The sequence below is a fragment of the Erpetoichthys calabaricus genome, chromosome 5, assembly GCF_900747795.2.
Source record: "Erpetoichthys calabaricus chromosome 5, fErpCal1.3, whole genome shotgun sequence".
Taxonomy (NCBI): Eukaryota; Metazoa; Chordata; class Cladistia; order Polypteriformes; family Polypteridae; genus Erpetoichthys; species Erpetoichthys calabaricus.
This window is the reverse complement of record NC_041398.2, coordinates 166,506,620-166,530,703: the sequence shown is the minus strand read 5'-3', so window position 1 is coordinate 166,530,703 and position 24,084 is coordinate 166,506,620. Positions and strand designations below refer to the sequence as shown.

Sequence of the window (24,084 nt, the reverse complement as noted above, 5' to 3'; positions counted from 1 at the left end):
CTCTATAGTGAACTTCCCCTACTCCAGTGTAGATCCCAGATAGTTTTCTCGTTCCAGCATTTGTTTTTATTTACTTTCTAGACTTACACTGCTACGTATAATATCTCTAATTAAATGTACAGTATTCCCATTCTAGAATGTGAAACCCTCACTTCACACCCAGCATGAACGCTTCACCAGCTTGAGTGGGATATAACTGAACTTGCATTCAGAAACACCATACTACTTGGTGTCCTTCCAGATGGACTGGAATTGGAGAAGGACAAGCAAACGGTGATTGCATTCACTACACTCTTGGCACGCAGACTTATTTTGTTAAATTGGAAGAATCCTAATTTTCCTCTTATAAGTCAGTGGGAAACCGATGTTTTATATTATTTGAAATTGGAAAAAATCAAATTTTCAGTTAGAGGATCTGTACAAAATTTTTTCAAAACATGGCAGGATTTAATCAATATTATTTTAGAATAAGAGAAATAACTATTATTGCATTTAACTCCCTTCTCCATCTCTTATTTATATAGATATTTACTTCTCCCCTTCTTTTGTCTAATGTTGCCTTATTAAAAAGCTTAAAGAAATTTTCCTTTAGCTAAGCTCTCCTTCTCAGGGGTGGGGTTTGATTTGTTTTCAAATTTGTTGGGTTATAAATTGATCTGTTTGTATGGAATGATTACAATGAAAATTAATAAAATAAAAATATTAAAAAAAAAAAAAAAAAAAGACCATACTTCCCACAGTCTACCAAAGATGGATGACACCAGCAGATATTATATGATTTGTATACTGTACTCAAGACCTTCTAGAGTAGAAGCAGACTTATTAAACAGCAATTCTGTATTGTACTGAAACTTATGGCTGTATGATCTACAATACAAATATAGAAATGTTAAAATAGCTATCATGTGGATTAAAAAAATACTTTTAAAAAGTGCTTTTAGCGTTCTTCCCACATGTATCCATTCTCATTGTCATAGAATGATAGTCTTTAGTGAATAATGGTTTAAATTTAATACTAGCCCTGTTGCATTTAATTTTTGCAATAGACAAATAACTCTGACACTGTTGAATACCAAACTTATTGACAGTCCTATTTTATACACAGCATTAGTAGGAAAATTAAAAGCACTAACAGTACTTCCTAGTACGTTTCCAACAAATTCTTAACAAAAATCAAAGAAACAGTGTGTAGTTAAAATAAGCAGTTTTAAAAAATTATTAATTTCTTGCAGGATATACACCAAATTCTTACATGAAGAGTATTGCCCAAATCATGCCCAAAACAGTGGAAGCACTGTTATGCGATATTAACACAGATTTCATCATTCTTTCTATTTTGCATCTTGTAATCTCTTATTGTTTATGATTTATGTGTGGTACCTGTACAAAGTTGCTAGCAACTTTCTAGTTATTTGAAACATGCAACGGTAATAACTGTTTACAAACAATATATGAAACAATGATCCATGATTTCTATACATTTTTTCCAATGCAGAGTAATGGGAATCAAAAACCCAGCCACAAGGGATGCACAAACCAGTGTGTTTCTTCGTGACGGTCCCAAGCCCGGACAAATGGGTTGGGTTACGTCAGGAAGGGCATCCAGTGTAAAATTTTGCCAGATCAATATACGGACAAGTATACAGATTTCCATACCAGATCGGTCAAGGCCTGGGTTAACAACAGCCACCATCAGTACTGTTAACAAACAGGGTACTGGCAGAAATTGGGCTATTGCTGGCCATAGAAGGAGAAGTTGGGGGGGGGGGGGGGGGGGAGGTTTGGGAAATGTGTCCAGAGGCAGGAGAAGAGGAGGAAGGTAAAGAGAGTGGAAATGAGGGTACGAACTTTGAATGTTGGCAGTACAACTGGTAAAGGGAGAAAGTTAGCTGATGTGATGGAGAAAAGGAAGGTTGATATATTGTGCATGAAAGAGACTAAATGGAGTAAGGCCAAGGGGATTAGAGGTGGATTCAAATTGTTCAATCATGGTGTGGATGGGAGGAGAAATGGGGTAGGAGTTATTCTGAAGTAACAGTAGGTCAAGAGTGTTTTGGAGATGAAAACAGCGTCAGACAGAGTGATGATTATGGAGTTGGAAATTGAAGGTGTGATGATGAATGTTGTTAGTGCGTATGCCCTGCAGGTTGGGTGTGCGATGGATGAAAAAAACAAGATTTCTGGAGTGAGTTGGATGAATTGATGGACAGTGTACTCAAGGGACAGAGAGTGGTGATTGGAGCAGATTTCAATGGACAAGTTGATGAAGAGAACAGAGGGGATGAGGAGGTGATGGGAAGGTATGGTATCAAGGAGAAGAACGAAGAAGGACAGATGATAGTGGATTTTTCGAAAAGGATGAACATGGCTGTGGTAAATACATATTTCAAGAAGAGGGAGGAACATAGGGTGATGTACAAGACTGGAGTAAGATACACACAGGTAGATTATATCCTATGCAGGAGGTTCAATCTGAAGGAGACTGAAGACTCCAAAGTGGTGGCAGGGGAAAAGTATAGTTAGGCAGCATAGGATGGTGGTCTGTAGGATGATGTTGGAGATGAAGAAGAGGAGAGTGAGGGAGGGCAGAGCCAAAGATCAAATGGTGGAAGTTGCAAAAGGAAGACTGCAAGGTTGAGTTCAGAGAAGAGGTAAGATAGGCACTGGGTGGCAGAAGTAGTAAGGGTGACAGCAAGAAGGGTGCTTGGTGTGACATCTGGACAGAGGAAGGAGGAAAAGGAAACCTGGTGGTGAAATGGGGAAGTACAGGAAAATATACAGAGGAAGAGGTTGGCGAAGAAGAAGTGGGATAGTCGGAGAGATGCAGACAATAGACAAAAGTACAAGCAGATAAGGCGTAAGGTGAAGAGAGAGGTGGCGAAGGCTAAAGAAAAGGCTTATGATGAGTTATATAAGCAGTTAGACACTAAGGAGGGAGAAAAAAGGACCTACACCGATTGGCGAGACAGAGGGACCGAGCTGTGAAAGATGTCATCAGCAAACATCATAGTCCGCGGGCACTCCTGTCTAATCTCGTCTGTCAACCTGTCCATCACCATTGCAAATAAGAAAGGGCTCAGAGCCAATCCCTGATGTAATCCCACCTCCACCTTGAATGCATCCATCACTCCTACTGCAGTTCTCACCACGGTCACACTTCCATCGTAAATATCCTGTACAACTCTTACGTACTTCTCTGCCACTCCCAACTTCCTCATACAATACCACAGCTACTCTCAAGGCACCCTGTCATATGCTTCCTCCAGGTCCACAAAGATGCAATGCAACTCCTTCTGGTCTTCTCTATACTTTAACACCACCCTCAGAGCAAACATTGCATCTGTGGTGCTCTTTCCTTACATACTACTCAAGGTTATTATAGTTTTGCCTTTTTATATAAATTTTTATTTCTGTATTGTTTCTGACCTTACTTGGAAATTCAGTTTAGTTTTAGTCTTCCTTCATCGTGCAATTTTAGTTTTAATTTAGTTTTTATTTTACAAAGACATTTCTATTTTATTTTTATGTATATTAGTTTCAGTTTTAGTAATTATAGTATGGTTAAAGAGCTACTATGGAGTTTAGTTTTTGTGTCACAATGAGACAGAACTGTACACTTAACGAGTTTGGATAGGAGTTTAATGTTAGTGGAAGCTTACTACACTATAAGACACAATTTACTATTTGGTTTTGTTTTTCTCTGATAAATACAAGCACAATCAAAACCAGATACTGAATATGAACAATTTACACAATTTTATCCATCCATCCATCCATTATCCAACCCGTTATATCCTAACTACAGGGTCACGAGGGTCTGCTGGAGCCAATCCCAGCCAAAACAGGACGCAAGGCAGGAAACAAACCCCGGGCAGGGCGCCAGCCCACCGCAGGGCGCGCACACACCCCCCCATACACCAAGCACACACTAAGGACAATTTAGGATCACCAATGCACCTAACCTGCATGTCTTTGGACTGTGGGAGGAAACCCACGCAGAAACGGGGAGAACATGCAAACTCCACTCAGGGAGGACCCGGGAAGCGAACCCAGGTCTCCTAATTTTTAAAATATTTTCTATGTCATTTGTGCTGAACAAATCTGTGCTGACTGTTGGCACTTTTCCTTTTATTGCACAGAATGGGCCAATTTGTAATGAAATTTAGGTGAACTTTAAGGTGTGAGGGTTTTTTACTCTAAATGTCTACAGCACACAACATCTCCTGCTCCAATGACAAAGTGTTTATAATGAATGCCTTCAATATTGCATTCAAAAATCTCAAATACTGGGCTTTGTTATTTCCTACAAGCCATATTGAGCTCCGATTTCATCTCAGGCACAAAAAATTTATAGATAGAATTTTGCCACCTGCAAGCCTGAAAAGATCAAAAATCAGAAAACAGAATCTACTGTGTTCTCATAGGTATGATCATGAAAATCATGGGGCCTTAGAAAGAACAAGACTCTTAGGCTTGAATCAGTGTGCAGACCCCACCTAGCTGTATTGAGGGAAACAAAAAAAAACAAGCATGTAGTGTGAAGGTTAGATGCAGTGAGACTTGAATAGCCCACCATATGAACAGTAAACCTTTAATGAGCAGAGCAAGAGCAGGTAATAAGAGTATGGACAGGCACAAAACAAACAGACAGAATCTGAGATTAGGAACAATATATACATTAGCTAAACCTGTTTATCAGGGCAGGATCGCAGGAAACCTGGAGCCTACCCCAGCAGGTTTGAAGGCAAGGCAGGAAAAATCCCTGGTATGCAATATGTATGATATGGCTGATGTTAAGAACAAAACAAATATGATATTTCAACAATCTATTTTGAGAGAGAGAGAGAGAGAGAGAGAGAGAGACATTGAAAAAATGGGGACAAATATTTTAAAACATAATTCTGCTATTGGATTCTTTTCACAATATCATTGCCAACTTGGGAATTTTATAACGTTTATATCGTTTCATTGTTAAATGACATTTTTAAAGCAAAAGTGATTGGTTAGCAACAACATGTTGATCTTGTACCATGACCTAGTCAGTCTCTCGATCAGTGCAGTTTTATTTTCAAAAATCGGGAGTGGTCTCCCCTAGACTTTCTCGTGTACTCAGATATGGGGATGGATATTTGAGGAGTAAACTGCAAGACAATGATTATATTATGTAAATTAAAGAACCATTAACATCAAATCAAATTATTAATGTATTGATCAATTATTATTAAAGTTGATTAAATCAGACTCTGCAGCTGCATAAAAAAAATCAAGTATGTTCAGGTAAAGTACCATTTCCGGTTGATGGATTTGGCACAAAAGTTAATAGAGAGCTACAATTTTGGTGTAACGACCACATGCCAAATTTCATCCATCTATCTAGTTGTGTTTTTGAGTTATTGTGTTTATACACACACACACACACACACACACACACAGACATAATTCCAAAAAATGGTATTTTCAGACTTGGGGAGGTCTAAAACGTCAAGATTCATCAAAATCTTGAGGTCGGCTTTTTTCATGATTATACTTTCTCTATACAGTGAATTACTGTCAACAAAAAACCAGGCAGGCGGCACGGTGGCGCAGTGGGTAGCGCTGCTGCCTCGCAGTTGGGAGACCTGGGGACCTGGGTTTGCTTCCCGGGTCCTCCCTGCGTGGAGTTTGCATGTTCTCCCCGTGTCTGCGTGGGTTTCCTCTGGGTGCTCCGGTTTCCTCCCACAGTCCAAAGACATGCTGATTAGGTGGATTGGCGATTCTAAATTGGCCCTAGTGTGTGCTTGGTGTGTGGGTGTGTTTGTGTGTGTCCTGCGGTGGGTTGGCACCCTGCCCAGGATTGGTTCCTGCCTTGTGCCCTGTGTTGGCTGGGATTGGCTCCAGCAGTCCCCCGTGACCCTGTGTTCGGATTTAGCAGGTTGGAAAATGGATGGATGGATGAAAAAACCAGGCCCCTGAGAAATAAACTGAAACATTATTTTTCTATCTTTATGGTAAAGTTTTTGTTGAACACCACATTCCAGTTTCAGGCGAATGAATTACATCTTGATATACAACAAGTGCAAAGAAAGGTGGTACGTAAATCACTTTCTAATCCACACGCTTTACGTGTGTATTCAGCTCACTCTGTCACCGCAAATGCTGTGTGAACAGCTGGCCTCTTTCACCAGCCGTCGTTCATCCATCCATCCATTATCCAACCCGCTATATCCTAACTACAGGGTCACTGGATGAATATATGCGAGCGGCTCGTGGTGGATGACTTTCAGTTTTAGAGTTAAAAGTTATAAGGGTTAAAAACTAACAGCAAGAATATTCATTCAAAAATGAAAACTAAAATTATTTTAGTAAATTATTATTTTATTTCAGTTAGTCTTTCCAGCTACTTTAATAGTTTAGTTTTAGTTTTTCATTTTAGTTTTATTAATTATTTTATTTCAGTTTACGGAAATGTTTTTTTAATAATAGTTTCAGTTTTGATTTTAGTTTTCATTAACTATAATAACCTTGATACTACTACATACCATACTGCTGCTCACTAACCATCACCTCTCTTAACCTAGCTTCCACTACTCTTTCCCATAAGTTCATGCTGTGCTCATCATTAATCAAGTGAAATTCATACATTCAAAGACTCAAATGAAACACCCGATTTATATAACCAAATGGGTCACTTACAGAACGTGTCAGTTAATTATGACAGTCCAACAACTACTAACTGTACTGAATGTGTGGGAGCAACTCACTCTTTATTGTAGCAAAAGAAACCGAGAGCATTACAACAGTAAGATAATTCCAGTTAACTATACAGAGCAAACCTACTTTTGAAACTAATCTCTTTAGCATGAAAAAAGTAGTAAGGTCTTTATAATATCTCTCTTGGCTGGTAAGCCACTGGAAATTACTACCACTGTATCACATACAGTAGCTGGGAAAACGTATGTTTCCAAAGAGAATTTCCGTTTCTAAAGAATCTAAAAGAAAGCCTGCTATTACTAGCAGATTTCTGAATCTGAAACAAGGAACTAAAACCATTAGTAATTGAAATATTAGGACAACACTCTAATGTAAGGTTTTACAAAGAGGTTTTCTGAAGAATTAAAACACTCTGGATGATGTCATAAATTTCTTTTTAAATTTAAGAGACAGGGTGCCAGAAAATAATGAAGAAAGACAATCTATTAAATTTTTCCAGTCAAAATCAGAAACCAAAACACAGACACAGTGTTCCTGTTGAGAATGGAGTGAAAATGTTATCAGTTTAGCTCTTGTTTAAAAAAAAAAAAAGAAAAAAAAAAAAAAAAAGGTTTAAGCTGTTCAACTCTAAGGGCTCGTGTATACTTCACGTTCAGAACGCGTATGTGCACGCAATCATGGCTGCCATGTGTTCCCAGCATTCACTTGACGTGTCCTCTGAGCAGGTCCTCAGAAATTAACGTGATGCATGCATGAGTTGCAGTACCAGCAAAAAGTCAGGGGGCGCAGTGTGATAAAAGTTGGAATGTGACGTCAGAGTCTCTGTTTATTATCTACATGCAACAGAAAGTCTCTATGCAGATCCTACGGGATTGATGTGCGCACTTCGATGTTTGATGAATGGTTTGATGTGGTGAAGCAAAATGCTGACATACAGATGCATTCATGGTGCTTTTATATTCAAGCGTTTTTTCTGGGGCTTCCTCCTGACCGGACAGCAGCAGCAAACAGCAATAGATCACCAAACAGAACACATTAAATGTATGATATTCCAACTCTCTGCACATTTAGAATCCTTAGATTTATACTTGATATCACTTTCATGATGAAATGCATTAAAGTATGTATGTTACATTTTACAGATAAATCGTTAACTTTGTTTAAATAATGAATACTGTTAAATTACACATATGGGGTCACGCAGTAGTGCTGCTTTCTCGCAGGGAGTCACGTCGCTGGTATTCCCTGCCTGGAGTTTGCATGTTTTCCTGCTGGGTTTCCACAGTGTGCTCCAGTTTCCTTCCAAAGATATGCAGATTTGGTGACACTAAAATGACACTAGTGTATGCGAGTGCTTGTATTCAACTTGCGATGAGCTAATACCCCGTCCAGGGATTGTTTCTGCCTTGTGCCCAATGCTTGTTGGATAGGACACATCCCTGGATTGATGGATTTAATCATTAAACATCCTTTTCAGAGATATTGCGGTAAGGTGTCATCGGAATTTAATGGATGTTCCAGGCAATTCACAACACAGCGAAGACGAACCTGTTCTCACCATGATAATATCTCGCACTGCCACCTGGTGGATTCTTCCAGATTTACGTAAAGTACACTCACAAGTATAAACAGTAAAACACTTGCGTAGCAGGAGCGTCCGCTGGAGCATGCGTCACGTGAAGTATAAACCTGGCTTAGAACTATACATTAAATACATATTCAAATGTAGCTGATGTATTAGTAAGAAAACAATTATCTTCAGGTTTCATGTTTGCTTTGTCCTTAGAACAATTTTGACCAATCTCAGATCTTTAGCATTTTGAAGCTTCCTTAGTCTGACTATTCCTTTCAGTTTGTGGTCAAATCTCTTCTGGTCAGATTTGATGTCCATCTACACTACTCTAAGATTGAACAGACACAATGCTGTGCACCTCCCTACCCAATACATAATTTGGAATATGTCACCATTCCAAAATTCTGAACATTCTTTTATCAGATCATTTTAAAATTCTGTCTAACCATATTTTCATTCTATTTTGAATATGGGTGTAATCTTGAAAAAAAAAAAAATCTAAAATTCCTATCAGTTTTAAAACCCCTCTTCTGTAGAGAACATGACAAGACGAAAAAAGACACTGAGAAAATAAGGGTTTAAAATTGAAACCACTATAAAACGTGTACCTTACTAGAAAACTTTTACAGAAGGTCTTGGCTTGCCTAAAGAAAAAAAAAAAAAGATTATGACCTCTTCAAAATTGATGTGCTGATCAAGCAACTTGTAGAATTTAGCTATTCATAGTATGTATTCTCCAATCATCTGTGGAAAATGCACTGTAATCTATGTTAAAACTGTATATCATGCACAGTAGATTAGTATATTAAAAGTATCCAAAACACATCAGGGACTGGTCACTAATTCTGAAAGACACCACATACTATAGCTCCAAGCCTCACTACCATGTCCTTTGGGACTATCTTAAATTAAGACCATTTATGACAACATATATTTTCTTACCTGTCAGACAGTAAGATTTACAATAATTTCTGATCTACTGTATTTTAAGCAGCGCTCAGTGTAATATCAAATGGAATTAGACTATCTAGTAATAAACAGAGTGATCTTTTATGGCCTGGAACTCCTACAAATTTTTTTTTTCTCCAGCTTAACTGGAGTGTTTTAATTAATTAATTAATTTATTAATTAATCTTTTTTGTCCACCCTGGCCACCTGACTTTATCATCATACATTTAAAGACTTAAAAAAACAAAACAATTCTATATTTAAGGAATATTCTTCTTTTAATTATATATCTTTTATAAATGTATAAAAGAAACATTCATTATTATTGTTAATTTGAATGTGTTGTTCCTTTGCTTGTAATTTCTTTGACATATTATAAAGCACTTTGTGCTACATCCTTTGTATGAAAATGTGCACTAGAAATACATGCTGTTGTTATACAGTAATCCCTCGCTATATCGCGCTTCGCCTTTCGCGGCTTCACTCCATCGCGGATTTTATATGTAAGCATATTTAAATATATATCGCAGATTTTTTGCTGGTTCGCGGATTTCTGCGGACAATAGGTCTTTTAATTTCTGGTACATGCTTCCTCAGTTGGTTTGTCCAGTTGATTTCAAACAAGGGACGCTATTGGCAGATCGCTGAGAAGCTACCCAACTTACTTTTCTCTGTCTCTCTTGCGCTGACTTTCTCTGATCCTGACGTAGGGGGATTGAGCAGGGGGGCTGTTCGCATACCTAGACGATACGGACGCTCATCTAAAAATGCTGAAAGATTATCTTCACGTTGCTATCTTTTGTGCAGCTGCTTCCTGAAATGACATGCTGCACAGTGCTTTGCATACTTAAAAGCTCGAAGGGCACGTATTGATTTTTGCTTGAAAAACAAACTCTGTCTCTCTCTCTCTCTTTGTCTGCTCCTGACGGAGGGGGTGTGAGCTGCCGCCTTCAACAGCTTTGTGCCGCGGTGCTTCGCATACTTAAGCCAAACAGCCCTATTGATTTGTTTGCTTTTCTCTATCTCTGTGACTTTATATGCTCCTGACGGGCACTCCTTTGAAGAGGAAGATATGTTTGCATTGTTTTAATTGTGAGATGGAACTGTCATCTCTGTCTTGTCATGGAGCACAGTTTAAACTTTTGAAAAAGAGACAAATGTTTGTTTGCAGTGTTTGAATAACGTTCCTGTCTCTCTACAACCTCCTGTGTTTCTGCGCAAATCTGTGACCCAAGCATGACAATATAAAAATAACCATATATACATATGGTTTCTACTTCGCGGATTTTCTTATTTCGCGGGTGGCTCTGGAACGCAACCCCCGCGATGGAGGAGGGATTACTGTACTTCATTGTGCCAAGCTGACTGCTTTTAACTCATATTCCACTCCTTATTGCGAATTCCAATTTATCATTTTATACATTGGGACTTGCTTCTGGCTCAGAAACATGAGTGGATTACAATAATGTTTAGGCAGTGTTTTGTATATTCACTTGCCATATGATTCAGGTGTATATTCTTTGGAAAAACTGAAGCCTCTCTCCAAACAATCTGAATGGGGATGGACTCCAAATACATATCAAACTTCAGCAGTATTGTCATATCTAAAACACTAATAAAGCACAACATTCGAAATTAATGCTTACTAATGCATCTCATAAACATAGCAAACCTACAACCTAGGGTTTTAAAGTGCAATGGCATAGCCACAACAACCCATACTACCTATAAAAGACAAGAAATCTGCCTAATTGTAATATATTCGCCCAGGATATACAATATGAAATGTTTGATACATTAAACGGAAGATTTCACTTAAGATAATTCACCATTTCAGTGCTGTGAAACTCTTGACATAAGAAGTATGTTAAACAAGAATAAAGCTTAAATCAATTCAATCCACTAAAGTTCATAAAAATGTTATACAGACCTCCATACTGCACTAAAATTCATACAGACCTGCACTCTAATACCACAAGCCAGTACATAATTTATTCTTAAAAAACAAAAATATATATATACACATTAAAGCTAAATATTAAAGTTCTGGTATCTACCTGTGGGCATGAAGGTTCTGGCTTCTTGCTGTCCTCCACTGTATTTCCTGGCATGACATCACCCTATATATAAAATTCACACAAAAAGGTACATAATTAGACCTCATACATAATTATAATGGTCATAAATGTACAGGCAAAAGTAGACTAAATCATTCAGATAATGAGCAAAAGTAACTAACTATATTCTAATCAGACGACATGCAAGATAATATAGCACAACATTCCACCACATGTGTGAAAAATATTTATTCAGCTTCACAATCTGGACTCATAGTTTCAGTAACCAGCACTTGAAAAATGAAAATTGCTAAGTGCAGACCATATGTGCTTGCTTATCCCTTTCCTGGCACAAGAGTCATGCATGGTCACTAGTCCAACCCTGAGAAAAATATGACAAAGGTTTAATTTTCATAAAAACAGGCCTTCCACCTTTCTGAGTTATGCTTATGACAACAAAAAGAGATTGTAAGTAATACATTTTCTACAACAGATTTGTGGAACTATTTTCCTGAGGTACCCTCCTGTTCACACTTGGCTGTTCAAAGTGACTGCTGTTGCTGGAGTTTTCATGTAAATAAGGAAGTAGCACAAAACCATGAATGTGTCTGAAGCTGTTTAGCATGATGAAAAAATACCATGGTATAGTACTAGTAAACTGAATACTACATAGGTGAATAGATCTTAAATGTAATTGCATGTTAGTGCTTTAGCTTCACACATTCAGCATCCTGAGTTTGAATCTTTTGCACATCTTTTTCATTATAAGTTTGGAGGTTGGATTTTCTCCCCAGGTAAGTGAGAAGTTTCCCTGCACATCCTCAAAGATATTGTGATTAGGTAAAATAGTGATTCCAAATTAGAATGAGTGGGGGTGTGAATGTGTGTGTGATAGAAAATCTAAATACTCAGTGTAATCTTACTCTAAATCAGTGTCCATGCATGGGGACGTGACTATATAATCCATCTTTACAAAATAAATAAATCGCACAGTATTTTCAATTAACAACAAATGTGTGAGAGTTCAAAAACAACAGAGTAAAGCAGAGAGAACTTCATCCTACACAATGCACTGCCACAAGTTTGCACTGTTGTTCAACAGCCCAAAATCAAGCTGGTGTTAAAAATTATAAGCTGAGCTCACCATACCTGGAAACCATTTTTACAGCAACTGGTGCTGTTGAACAGTACATTAACTGAATATGAAACTGAGAAGAGCTCACGATGCAAAAGGAAATTTGAAACTGTGCTGAAAAATCATGAAGGAGTTTTGTAATCCTCTGCAATTTTGAGTCATGTAATCTAACTCTTTTAAGGCAACGATGTCTACCAAATACAGTTGTTAAGCACGACATGCTGTTCCACTCAGATTGTGTAATTCAATGGTAACCCACCCTCAAGAATTCATTAGTTTTGGTTTTAAAATAGGCCTGCCACACAACTGCTACTGTTATGTTTTCTTCAGATTTTTAATATATCTGTAAACTCTTTTATAATAAGCCCTTTGTGTCATAAAGCTTTTCATAATGGGTATGGATGGAGCCTTAAGTATTAATTAACACATTTTAATTTTTTTTGGAATGTTGCATTACAGTAATTCCTTGCTTAATACATTTTTACCAGACTGTGGACTGTACAACAAGGGAACCCAGGACCCTGGATTTGTTATATGCCAATGTTAAAGAAGCATACAACTCTGTTGATTTGGCACCTATAGGTCAATTGGACCAAAGTTTGGTACAGCTCATACCCATATATAAATTCATTGTCCAGCAATTGCCAGCCACCACCTTGACCATACAGGAATGGACAACAGTGGCTGAGGAGGTGCTGAAGGATGCCTTTGAGAACACTGTCTGGGATATGCTTTGTGAGATATACAATTGAGGGACTCAGCCACTGTGTCAAAGACTACATATCATGGCTTGTGTGGATAACACAGTCCCCCCCCAAAAAAACAATGTGCTTTTTTCATCAACAACAAGCCATGGATCACAACAGACCTGAAAGCCCTATTGAATATGAAGAAGAGAGCCTTCAGGTCTGGACAAAGGTATGAAATCAAGCAGGTGCAGTCAGAACTGAAGAAGCAGCTCCATGAGGGCAAAGCCCACTACAGAGACAAACTCAAGCTACAACAAGCAACAGGAAAGAAGTGTGTAACAGGATGAGGACTATCACTGGCTACAAGCCAGCTAGAAAACATGCAGAAGGAGGGAACAAGAACAGAACTAACGAATGAACCATCTCCTCAACAGGTCTGAATCATTCTTGTCAGTAGAGCCCTCCCCTAACACTAGCCTGTGTATGCAAGCTGAGAAAGTTACCAATTGCCATCTGCACCCTGCACAACCTTCCCCAAAAATGTTATCACACCTGTGGTTTCCAGCTGCCACCTAACCCCCAAACCTATAACCCCAAAAACCCCAACATTCATTGACCTTTTATCTCAGCTGATCAAGTGAGGAGGGAGCGGAGAAAACCCTGCATAAACAAGGCTTAAGAGCAAGGTGGAATAAGCCCCAGGGTGCTTAAAACATGTGACAGCAAACTCAGTGGGGACCTTCAGAGCCTTATTTCCCTTTCCCTGAATTTACAGAAGGTTCCCCAACTATGGAAAACCTCTGTATGGACCCAGGGCCAAACAAAGGCATTTTAGTATTCCCAAGGACTTCAGACCAGTTGTTCCTACTTCATACATCATAAAGACCTTTGAGAGGCTGGTCCTAAAACAGTGCCCTTAACACCATTCTGTCTTATCACCTTGGGGAAAAAAAACTCAAGGCTTTGCATCTTGATGCCCCCACAATCTCCTGGATCATGGACTATGTGACCAATGCACAAACGTCTGTGAGGCTGAGGGACCTGTGTGTCGGAAATAGTAGGAATACTGGAACACCTAAGGGAACTGTCCTGTCTCTCTTCCTGTTTACTTTCTAAATAGCAAACTTCCAGTACAGTACAAGTGATTGCCCGCCTATCGCGGAAGTTATGTTCCAGACCCATCAGCAACGGGAGAAAATCCGTGATATTGAAAGACCATATAAATAAACATTTTTATAGTTTAAGCCTTAAAATACCCATCCCACATGCTTTAAACACATGTAAACTTATAAAACACACTTTGTTAACACATATGATATGTGGATGTCGGGCTAAGGATATGAGTAACATCTCACTATTATAAAACATTTTAACTTCACGCAAGACAAGACAGTGAGACAGGAAAATTGGTGATGTACAGGCTTAAAATTATTGACACGCAGAGCGACAAGCAGCACAAAGCCAGCACAAAGTCCACTTCTCCTTAGTGTTCAGTCAGCTCCCCACCCCCTTGACAATGCGAAGTGGCAGGAGCGTACTGCGCTTCCGGGGAGGGGGGGTTTGAGCGAAGGTGCGTTCAGCTCTCACACACCCACACACACACACTCCTCCTTCCCAACGCGCAGAGCGACAAGCAGGCATTTTGGCAGAAGCAGCACAAAGTCCATTTCTGCTCAGCGCGAGTTCAGCTGCCCCCCTTCACAAAGCGAGTGCAGACACATTGACGTCTGACCGCTGCGTGCAGTGTTGGTCTGAGGTGTTTAAGAATGTAGAAAGTGTTTAAGAGCATAGGAAGTGTTTATAAGAGCGTGGGAAAGGTTAACAAGAGAGTGAGAAAGGTTTATAAGAGTGTGGGAAGGGTTTATAAAGCCTTAAAATATGTATAAATAATAAAATAAATATAGGTCGCTACTTCGCGGATTTTCATCTATCGCGGGGGGCTCTGGAACGTAACCCCCGCGATAGGTGAGGGATTACTGTATTACTATTTTTTGGATTAGACTGATTTACATATTGTAATGGGATCAATACAATTTATTAAAAACAAGACAGCACTCATTCAGAAGAATGTAAAAGTTCACTTAAGAACTACTGATAAAAAAGCAATTTTCAGAGGAAAGGAAAATGTTCATTTGTACTTTTTGGCTTAATGCAAATATTACTTTAGGCAAAAACCCAATGCACTACGTCGGCTGCAGAACACTTAGTTATTTCTAAAGTATGGTGGGCTATGCATTCTGTTATTAGATTTTTTAATTAGCCATAGATCCAAATACAATTATGGATGAAATGTAAACAAAATATGTTTTCATGAAGAGTTTACTGAGGTGTGTGTAGACTGATTGAATTCACTTCTTCATTTTCTAAAAAATTGTTTTTTTCTGATATGAGAACATGTGTTACAATGTATAAATATAGGGAGTTAAAATATCTTAATTTTAAGACAGACATTTTTGGTTGCTTAAGAGAAAATGAGATTTGCTTATATTTTACTACATGAAGTCTGGTATACAAGGATCTTCCTAGAGCCTTTCCTGGTAAAATGACAAATAAAATTTAATCTTCAAAAGAATTTGCAGTAAAGTCTACACTTACATTTGATAGTTGAACTCTCATAAGAAATATTATTACATAAATTTATGCATTATTTTCTGTTAACTAAAATGAAATTCTAATACTAACACAGTTGTCAATAAACAGTACACCTTGTTCAGTGACTAAAAAATTGCTCCTTTGGTATGGATACTTACAGCACCTACATCTTTAAGGGCAGCAGTCATAGATATTACTGGTGCCACCACTTTTACAGACGGGCCAGGTTTATTTGACATTTCCTGTTGTCCTTGTTCCACAGCTGCTTGAGAAGGTAAAACTGGGCCAACTTTGAATCCTTTAGCTTCCAGCTAGACAAACAAAATCATATATTATTACAGAAAAAAAAAATCTATTTCTATACATTTTTTATCTGAATATAATAGGTTATTAATATATTATAACATATCTCTCTAGACAGAGGAGCAGCTTCAGCGACAGACTGCTGTCACTGTCCTGCTCCACTGACAGACTGAGGAAATCGTTCCTCCCCCAAACTATGCGATTCTTCAATTCCACCCGGGGGGGTAAACGTTAACATTATATAAAGTTATTGTCTGTTTTTACCTGCATTATCATCAATCTTTAATTTAATATTGTTTTTTGTATCAGTAAGGTGCTGCTGGAGTATGTGAATTTCCCCTTGGGATTAATAAAGTATCTATCTATTTTCTTGTCCAAACTAATTATTGTTTATATTTATTTTAACCATTAAACTTTTGTAAAAGTAATACTGTTTCACCAAGACTCAGTACAATTTCATTATATTAAATGATCCTGAATACAGCAAAAGGTTCACTTTTTTTTTTAAACAATAAAGAAAACTACTATTAAATGACAAAGTTCATTCAAAATAAACTTAGTGGCAACATTAGCACTATGTGTGGTACAAATAGGTACGAAAAGAATGCGATTTTTATTAAAACTTGACACTTTGCAATGATTTGACAAACAAAATATATTTAACATTGCATTTAGAGTGCTTACTAACAAGCCTCATTCCGATAGCAAAATGCTCAAAAGTATATACAATAATTTTCATAGTTTTATAAACAATAACATTATTTGTATATTTGAAAAATGTTCTGTAATATTTATTCTACAATCCTTTGCATGTAAGCACATAAGTAACAAAAAGGTCTGTCAATAAAGCTAATAGTATTTCAAAAAGTATCCACTATATGGTCAGCCCCATTCTCAGAGACACAAGTCGATTTTTTAGGGTTATAAAACATTACCATTTACGTAACTCTGAGACTCAAACTACTCAAGTTAAGATGGCCAACTAAACATAGTCGTTTACTTCAAATTCAGAAATGGCTCAGGTGCAGTGTGACACTTCAGGCTAAAGAATTGCAAATCTACCACAAATAAGAAAAATGGCATAGCACTCACATGACAGAGAACACAATAACTCTTAACACATTTGGTAGTTTATTTTGAACACGAATAAATAAGGGGCGGCACCGTGGCGCAGTGGTAGCGCTGCTGCCTCGCAGTTAGGAGACCTGGGTTCGCTTCCCAGGTCCTCCCTGCGTGGAGTTTGCATGTTCTCCCCGTGTCTGCATGGGTTTCCTCCGGGCGCTCCGGTTTCCTTCCACAGTCCAAAGACATGCAGGTTAGGTGGACTGGCGATTCTAAATTGGCCCTAGTTTGTGCTTGGTGTGTTTGTGTGTGTCCTGCGGTGGGTTGGCACCCTGCCCAGGATTGTTTCCTGCCTTGTGCCCTGTGTTGGCTGGGATTGGCTCCAGCAGACCCCCATGACCCTGTGTTCGGATTCAGCAGGTTAGATAATGGATGGATGGATGGAAGAATAAATAAGTACAGTACTTACATTTTTTTTTAACCAAAGCTATCTCAACTTTTATTCTGAAATAAATTGCTACATTACAAGTGAAGCAATAAACTAGCACTGCAATGATGAAAAACTAAAGACCCAAAGGCTTCTTTATGATGACAAGCAACTTTCCAACACATCTTAACTATACATATTCCTGACTATGTCAGGGAAATAAAATTCTAAGCCCACTGAATTAAGTGCTATATACTGTAACATCAGGCATAGTAGGTTGACATGTTCTATGATAATGAAAAAAAAAATTATATTTTTTAAAATCCTTGCCTTTGGTACTATACAATAGGAGCATTTTATACTATCATTTTGCATTCTTTTCATGTTAAAGTCTAACATTTTTATTTTAAATCCCACACCTGCGTGTCACTTGAATGGCACTGCACCCGACATTTGCCTTCTTCAGGCTGACCACAATCAGGCTATGTGGATAACATGGCCAAAAGGTGGTCACCAACAAACTCCAAAAAAAAAAAAAAAATCATGAGTGTCATTTATGACATTTTCTTGATCTACTGCTTCCCTTAAACCAATTGGCAACTGGTACCACAGTTAGGGACACATTATCTCCTGATCACATAGTGTACCTCAAGTACCGGTACATTTAATGCTGGCCTTGAACTCCTCCAATGGTACATCTTTAGGTAAGAGGTAAACAGCTACCATAAGTTTAAAAGTTCAAATGCTTCTGGACCTTGATGTGCAAAGGTAGAGGTGATTGTGAGAACTGCAGAAGCAGCAGTTTTATAAACATTGTTAGGACACTGCTTTTGATTTGCTGTACTGGCAATTCCCTTCCTTACCTATGGTCACTAGCTCTGGACTGTAACAAAATGAATGAGCTCTAAAACATAAGCAGCCAAAATAAAATTACTGTGCAGGGTTGCTAAGCTTATTCTGTTTGATAATGCAAGAAACAAGACAACACAAGAGGTCCTTGGAGTAGAACTGCTGTGGCTCTGACTTGAGAAGATCTAATATACTTAGAATGGTCCAAGTGCTTCCAACAACAACAACTGTCTCAGACATGTCACCCTGGTAATAAAAATAATTATTCATCACATTTATATAGCGCTTTTCTCACAACTGAGGAGCACCTTCAAGATGCACTGAAACATCTACATCTCTCAACTGGTCTAGATCATTTGTGAATTGAATAGAAAAAAAACAAAACTAACAATTTACATCTCCTAAAGTAATCAGGTTAATCATGAAAGGGAAAGAAGGTTATACCTTTTCCATGTATTGTAAGACTGCATACACTGAAAAATGGAATTTATATATCCCAGCCTGTTATGGTGACTCAAGCAACCTTAAGTTACATTGTTAACATCAGGATACATTTTTAGTAGCAATACTTGTTAACAAAAAACATCAGTTGAGAAAGACACCAGAAGCAAGTGATTTCATTTGCATGTCATACCATTTGAGGAGCAATATTGTCTTTTTCTTTTTGTGGAAGTTTGTTAACTTGGAGATTTAATATACAGTGCTAAGTTTTGGAATGAGACCAAACTTTAAACCCAGCCCTGAAATAAACACAAATCTGAATAGACTTAAATCATGTAGCTCTCCTTGGTACTCTAACTGAAAAAGACCATATTCAACTGGTCTTGAACACTAATATATTTTTTTCTCAAAATTAATCTTAAAACCATTAGTAAGGCTCTTACATGCTCTTCCCAAACTTTTTTCTCCCTTTCATAAGCTTCTCGTCTCTTCTTTTCCACCTGCTCCTTCATTCGGGCATTTGCTTGGGCCTGTAAAGGTAAAAATTGCTTTTAACAAAAAAAGTTTATATCCTTTCTTTGATTAAACATGCAGCATCATACATCACGTTAGATAAAAAATATGTTCCTTACCTTTAGTGCTTCAATTTTCTTCCGTCTCAATTCTGATTCATCGTTTGATTCCTGACCATCTGACAAGTCACTATCATTCTGAAAATAAAGAATCCTCATTAATACAATAGTTGTATGCGACTTCTTAAGTTATACCTTATGACAATTATATACTTCAGAAAAGTATTTTTTTTTTTCCCCCAAAATAAATCTAATGAAAGGTTACCACTGCAAAAGGACATATTATTCACACTAGCAAGCATCCCATCTGAATGAGAAACAAGACACCTGAAAAACAGTTTCTGACTAAAAAATGCATTGTTTAAGCAACAGGATTAACAGTACTTGTTATTATAAATTGAAACATCACAGGATGTAAAATGGTATTCTGAAAATGTTCCATCGGACAGCCTTTCAACAAAGAAAACAAAGGTGAGTCAATATTCACCTCTCTCTCTTTATCTATCCAGTCATGCACAATCAATATTCCTTATGGCTTCAGGTAGGCAGCAAAGTGTGTGTGTGTGTGTGTGTGTGTGTTTTAGACTGATTGATGATTCGGAATTAGTCCTGTGTGCGTAAGGGCCCTGTCCAGGATTAATTGCAACCCTTCCATCCATATACAATAATCACATAATTTAAGGCTGTTTTGTAAATATTTAAAAATAATAAAGAGATAAGGTATAGAAACATAAGATTCAAAAATACTATAAAATGAGTTAAAATGTATCTATTTTGCACTGAACTACAATGTACTAATACATTAAATTTCAACTCGGGCAAATTACTAATGTAATGACACAAAAGGACTTAAAATTTTACATCTCTTCTGGACATGCATGGTCACTTAAGGAATAAATCACTATAACCTAATATCTACCCATAAAAAAAACAAACAAAAAAAAAAAAAAACAACAAATCACAAAATGTCAATGTGAACCAGTTTACTTAACATAATAAACCAGTAATGTTGGCTTTATATACAGGCAAGAGGTTGTTATACTCCACCATTTACCACAGTACTTTTAAAAGTATTTGGAAACTCTTGCCAGCTTTGAAAACAAGCATCCCGAACATGGGGTTACCACAACCACTTTAGCGTTCAAGTCTCAGCACTCAGAACCTTCTTATCTAGTTACTTGCTCTTTGAATTCAGACACAAAAGAGTCTAAATACAGTCACTTACAGGATACAGTTACTAACCTATCTACTTTTTACATTCTTCATGACTCAACCATGCACAATTAGGTGGTTTGAGGACTAAAATTGGAGATCTCTTGGTTTCTCACTATACATCTATATAATTAAAAGAAACATAAAATATGATTTTCTTTCACATTTTTCAATATATCAGATATTTTATTTTCCAGGTGCAGTAAATATACAAAAACACGGACTGGCAGTCAGTCATTATCTACAACCCCCTGTAAAAGATACAGGAATGTAAAATATGGAGCTGTGGTATGCATGCCTCCATGCCATACTCTCCAACACACAACAACAAAATGAATAATAGAATGGAATTATAGTTTTAGGTTTGAAAAAAATTACTTAGGAAGTAGCAATGTTTTTGAAGAAATTCAAATAGAACCGCTAATGACTACTTTTATGTTTTTCATGTTTTTGTTTAAATACATTTTCATAAATATTTCTTTCAAAATGACATTTTATACCTTTCCTTTGTTTTGTTCATCAATTAATCTCAAAATAGCAAAAGATTACAAAGACATTAACAGGTTGGCTAAACGAAAGCATTTTCAAAACAGTCTATGTGATACAAGCTATTCAGTACTTTATCATTAATATTTTGAAGTGCTAATAAACAACAATGAATTTTGGGAGTAAAATCAAACTCCAGTACTTTTTTTTGATTGGTGATTTTTCTTTTTTTTTTAATAGAAGTTTACATGGCCAAGGAATGATACTCCATTCTCAATCATAGCACTGCTAAACTGTATTTCCAATGGCACCAGACAATGAGGGTCACATAAAATGTAAATGTGCTCTTCCTTAATGCCAGAAGTACAAAACAGGAAAAGGAGAATGTTCTGTAGTATTGTAAAGCATGAAAAAGCCATCTTCACTTTGAATAGCAACTTCCCAAGAGTGGCAACTCCTTTTCATTATTATTATTATTATTATTATTTTTGCATAAGCATTCTAGCAGATTTTAAGAGTATTTTCTGCATGCATTACAAAAAAAAATCTTTACTACAATACACAATATGCAATGTGAAAAGGAATATCATCATTTATACTACAACAGCCCAAAACACTGAAGAGTCACTTTGATCACTCCATGCCCCAAGATTGGGCTTTTTATAAGAATTCTTCTGCAATTTAAACAAAAAAGGAATACTGATGCATTCTAATGCAACTTTCCAACATGTTCAACATAACTTAGATAGTACCGCTAGATAAAACTCTAAACTAGTTATATTACGTAAACGTACCTCTCATCTACAGGGTAACTGGGGGGCTTTGTAAATTTAGTAGTTGGAAAAATGCTCAAAGTTATAAACTAAAATAAAATCTTTTAAGTTAATTATGTTTAAAAGGCTATTAGATGATAAAAAATGTACATTGTCAAAACTGATGCACCAATTAACAAAAAAGAAAACCTTTACCTTTTCACCTCGAAGCTTGGCTTTGATCTGTTGACGTTCATTGAAATTCTGAAGTCGAATTTGTCGAAGTCGAGCTAAATATTCCTGTTTAAGACAAGAGCAGCACAAACAGTGAGAAATCAGCTAATAAAAACATACTGTGATCTTAAAGGTATTCCAGCTACACTGTAAAAGTCAGGCACTTCATAAACTGAAAGCAAAATTACTTGGGCAAAAGCGGAAAATAAAAAAATATATAAAAGCACTGCAGTTTTGAATAAATGTAGACAATTAACAACAACAATTTGATTGTTTATATGTTAAAACAGTAACAGATATCGATATGGAGACATGCAAACCGAAGATAAAATTTTTTATCTTAAACATTAAAAAAAAAAAAAAAAAAAAACACTAACCCACCAAAAAACTTTGCAAAGTCTATTAACATGCATTAAAAATAAAGAAAAATTAGTAAACCGCTGTTTAAAGATTAGATACATAGTGGTATGATTTACAGTGCATCCGGAAAGTATTCACAGCGCATCACTTTTTCCACATTTTATGTTACAGCCTTATTCCAAAATGGATTAAATTAATTATTTTCCTCAGAATTCTACACACAACACCCCATAATGACAACGTGAAAAAAGTTTACTTGAGGTTTTTGCAAATTTATTAAAAATAAAAAAACTGAGAAATCACATGTACATAAGTATTCGCAGCCTTTGCTCAATACTTTGTCGATGCACCTTAGTCAAAAAGACTTGAGGCTGTAATTGCTGCCAATGATGCCACAACCTTGGCACACCTATCCTTGGCCAGTTTCACCCATTCCTCTTTGCAGCACCTCTCAAGCTCCATCAGGTTGGATGGGAAGCGTCTGTGCACAGCCATTTTAAGATCTCTCCAGAGATGTTCAATCGGATTCAAGTCTGGGCTCTGGCTGGGCCACTCAAGGACATTCACAGAGTTGTCCTGAAGCCGCTCCTTTGATATCTTGGCTGTGTGCTTAGGGTTGTTGTCCTGCTGAAAAATGAACCGTCGCCCCAGTCTGAGGTCAAGAGCACTCTGGAGCAGGTTTTCATCCAGGATGTCTCTGTACATTGCTGCAGTCATCTTTCCCTTTATCTTGACTAGTCTCCCAGTCCCTGCCGCTAAAAAACATCCCCACAGCATGATGCTGCCACCACCATGCTTCACTGTAGGGATGGTATTGGCCTGGTGATGAGCGGCGTCTGGTTTCCTCCAAACGTGACGCCTGGTATTCACACCAAAGAGTTCAATCTTTGTCTCATCAGACCAGAGAATTTTCTTTCTCATGGTCTGAGTGTCCTTCAGGTGCCTTTTGGCAAACTCCAGGCGGGCTGCCATGTGCCTTTTACTAAGGAGTGGCTTCCGTCTGGCCACTCTACCATACAGGCCTGATTGGTGGATTGCTGCAGAGATGGTTGTCCTTCTGGAAGGTTCTTCTCTCTCCACAGAGGACCTCTGGAGCTCTGACAGAGTGACCATCGGGTTCTTGGTCACCTCCCTGACTAAGGCCCTTCTCCCCTGATTACTCAGTTTGAATGGCCGGCCAGCTCTAGGAAGAGTCCTGGTGGTTTCGAATTTCTTCCACTTACAGATGATGGAGGCCACTGTGCTCATTGGGACCTTCAAAGCAGCAGAAAATTTTCTGTAACCTTCCCCAGATTTGTTCCTCGAGACAATCCTGTCTCAGAGGTCTACAGACAATTCCTTTGACTTCATGCTTGGTTTGTGCTCTGACATGAACTGTCAACTGTGGGACCTTATATAGACAGGTGTGTGTCTTTCCAAATCATGTCCAATAAACTGAATTTACCACAGGTGGACTCCAATTAAGCTGCAGAAACATCTCAAGGATGATCGGTGGAAACAGGATGCGCCTGAGCTCAATTCTGAGCTTCATGGCAAAGGCTGTGAATACTTATGTACATGTGCTTTCTCAATTTTTTTATTTTTAATAAATTTGCAAAAATCTCAAGTAAACTTTTTTCACGTTGTCATTATGGGGTATTGTGTGTAGAATTCTGAGGAAAAAAATTAATTTAATCCATTTTGGAATAAGACTATAACATAA

At 37.5% G+C, this 24,084-nt stretch overlaps 1 protein-coding gene across 2 annotated transcripts in view; it reads right to left on the bottom strand.

Annotated features, from left to right (window-relative positions):
• Positions 1-24,084, bottom strand: part of nek1 (NIMA-related kinase 1) — a 331,746-nt gene that overhangs the window by 135,891 nt on the left and 171,771 nt on the right. For both annotated transcript variants that reach the window (XM_051927638.1, XM_051927639.1), the window contains exons 20-24: positions 22,005-22,088; positions 19,399-19,476; positions 19,210-19,296; positions 15,843-15,995; positions 11,269-11,331 (exon numbers count right to left, since the gene is read on the bottom strand). In XM_051927638.1, the coding sequence (XP_051783598.1) occupies positions 11,269-11,331; positions 15,843-15,995; positions 19,210-19,296; positions 19,399-19,476; positions 22,005-22,088 (465 nt within the window). The remainder of the gene's footprint in view (positions 1-11,268; positions 11,332-15,842; positions 15,996-19,209; positions 19,297-19,398; positions 19,477-22,004; positions 22,089-24,084) is intronic.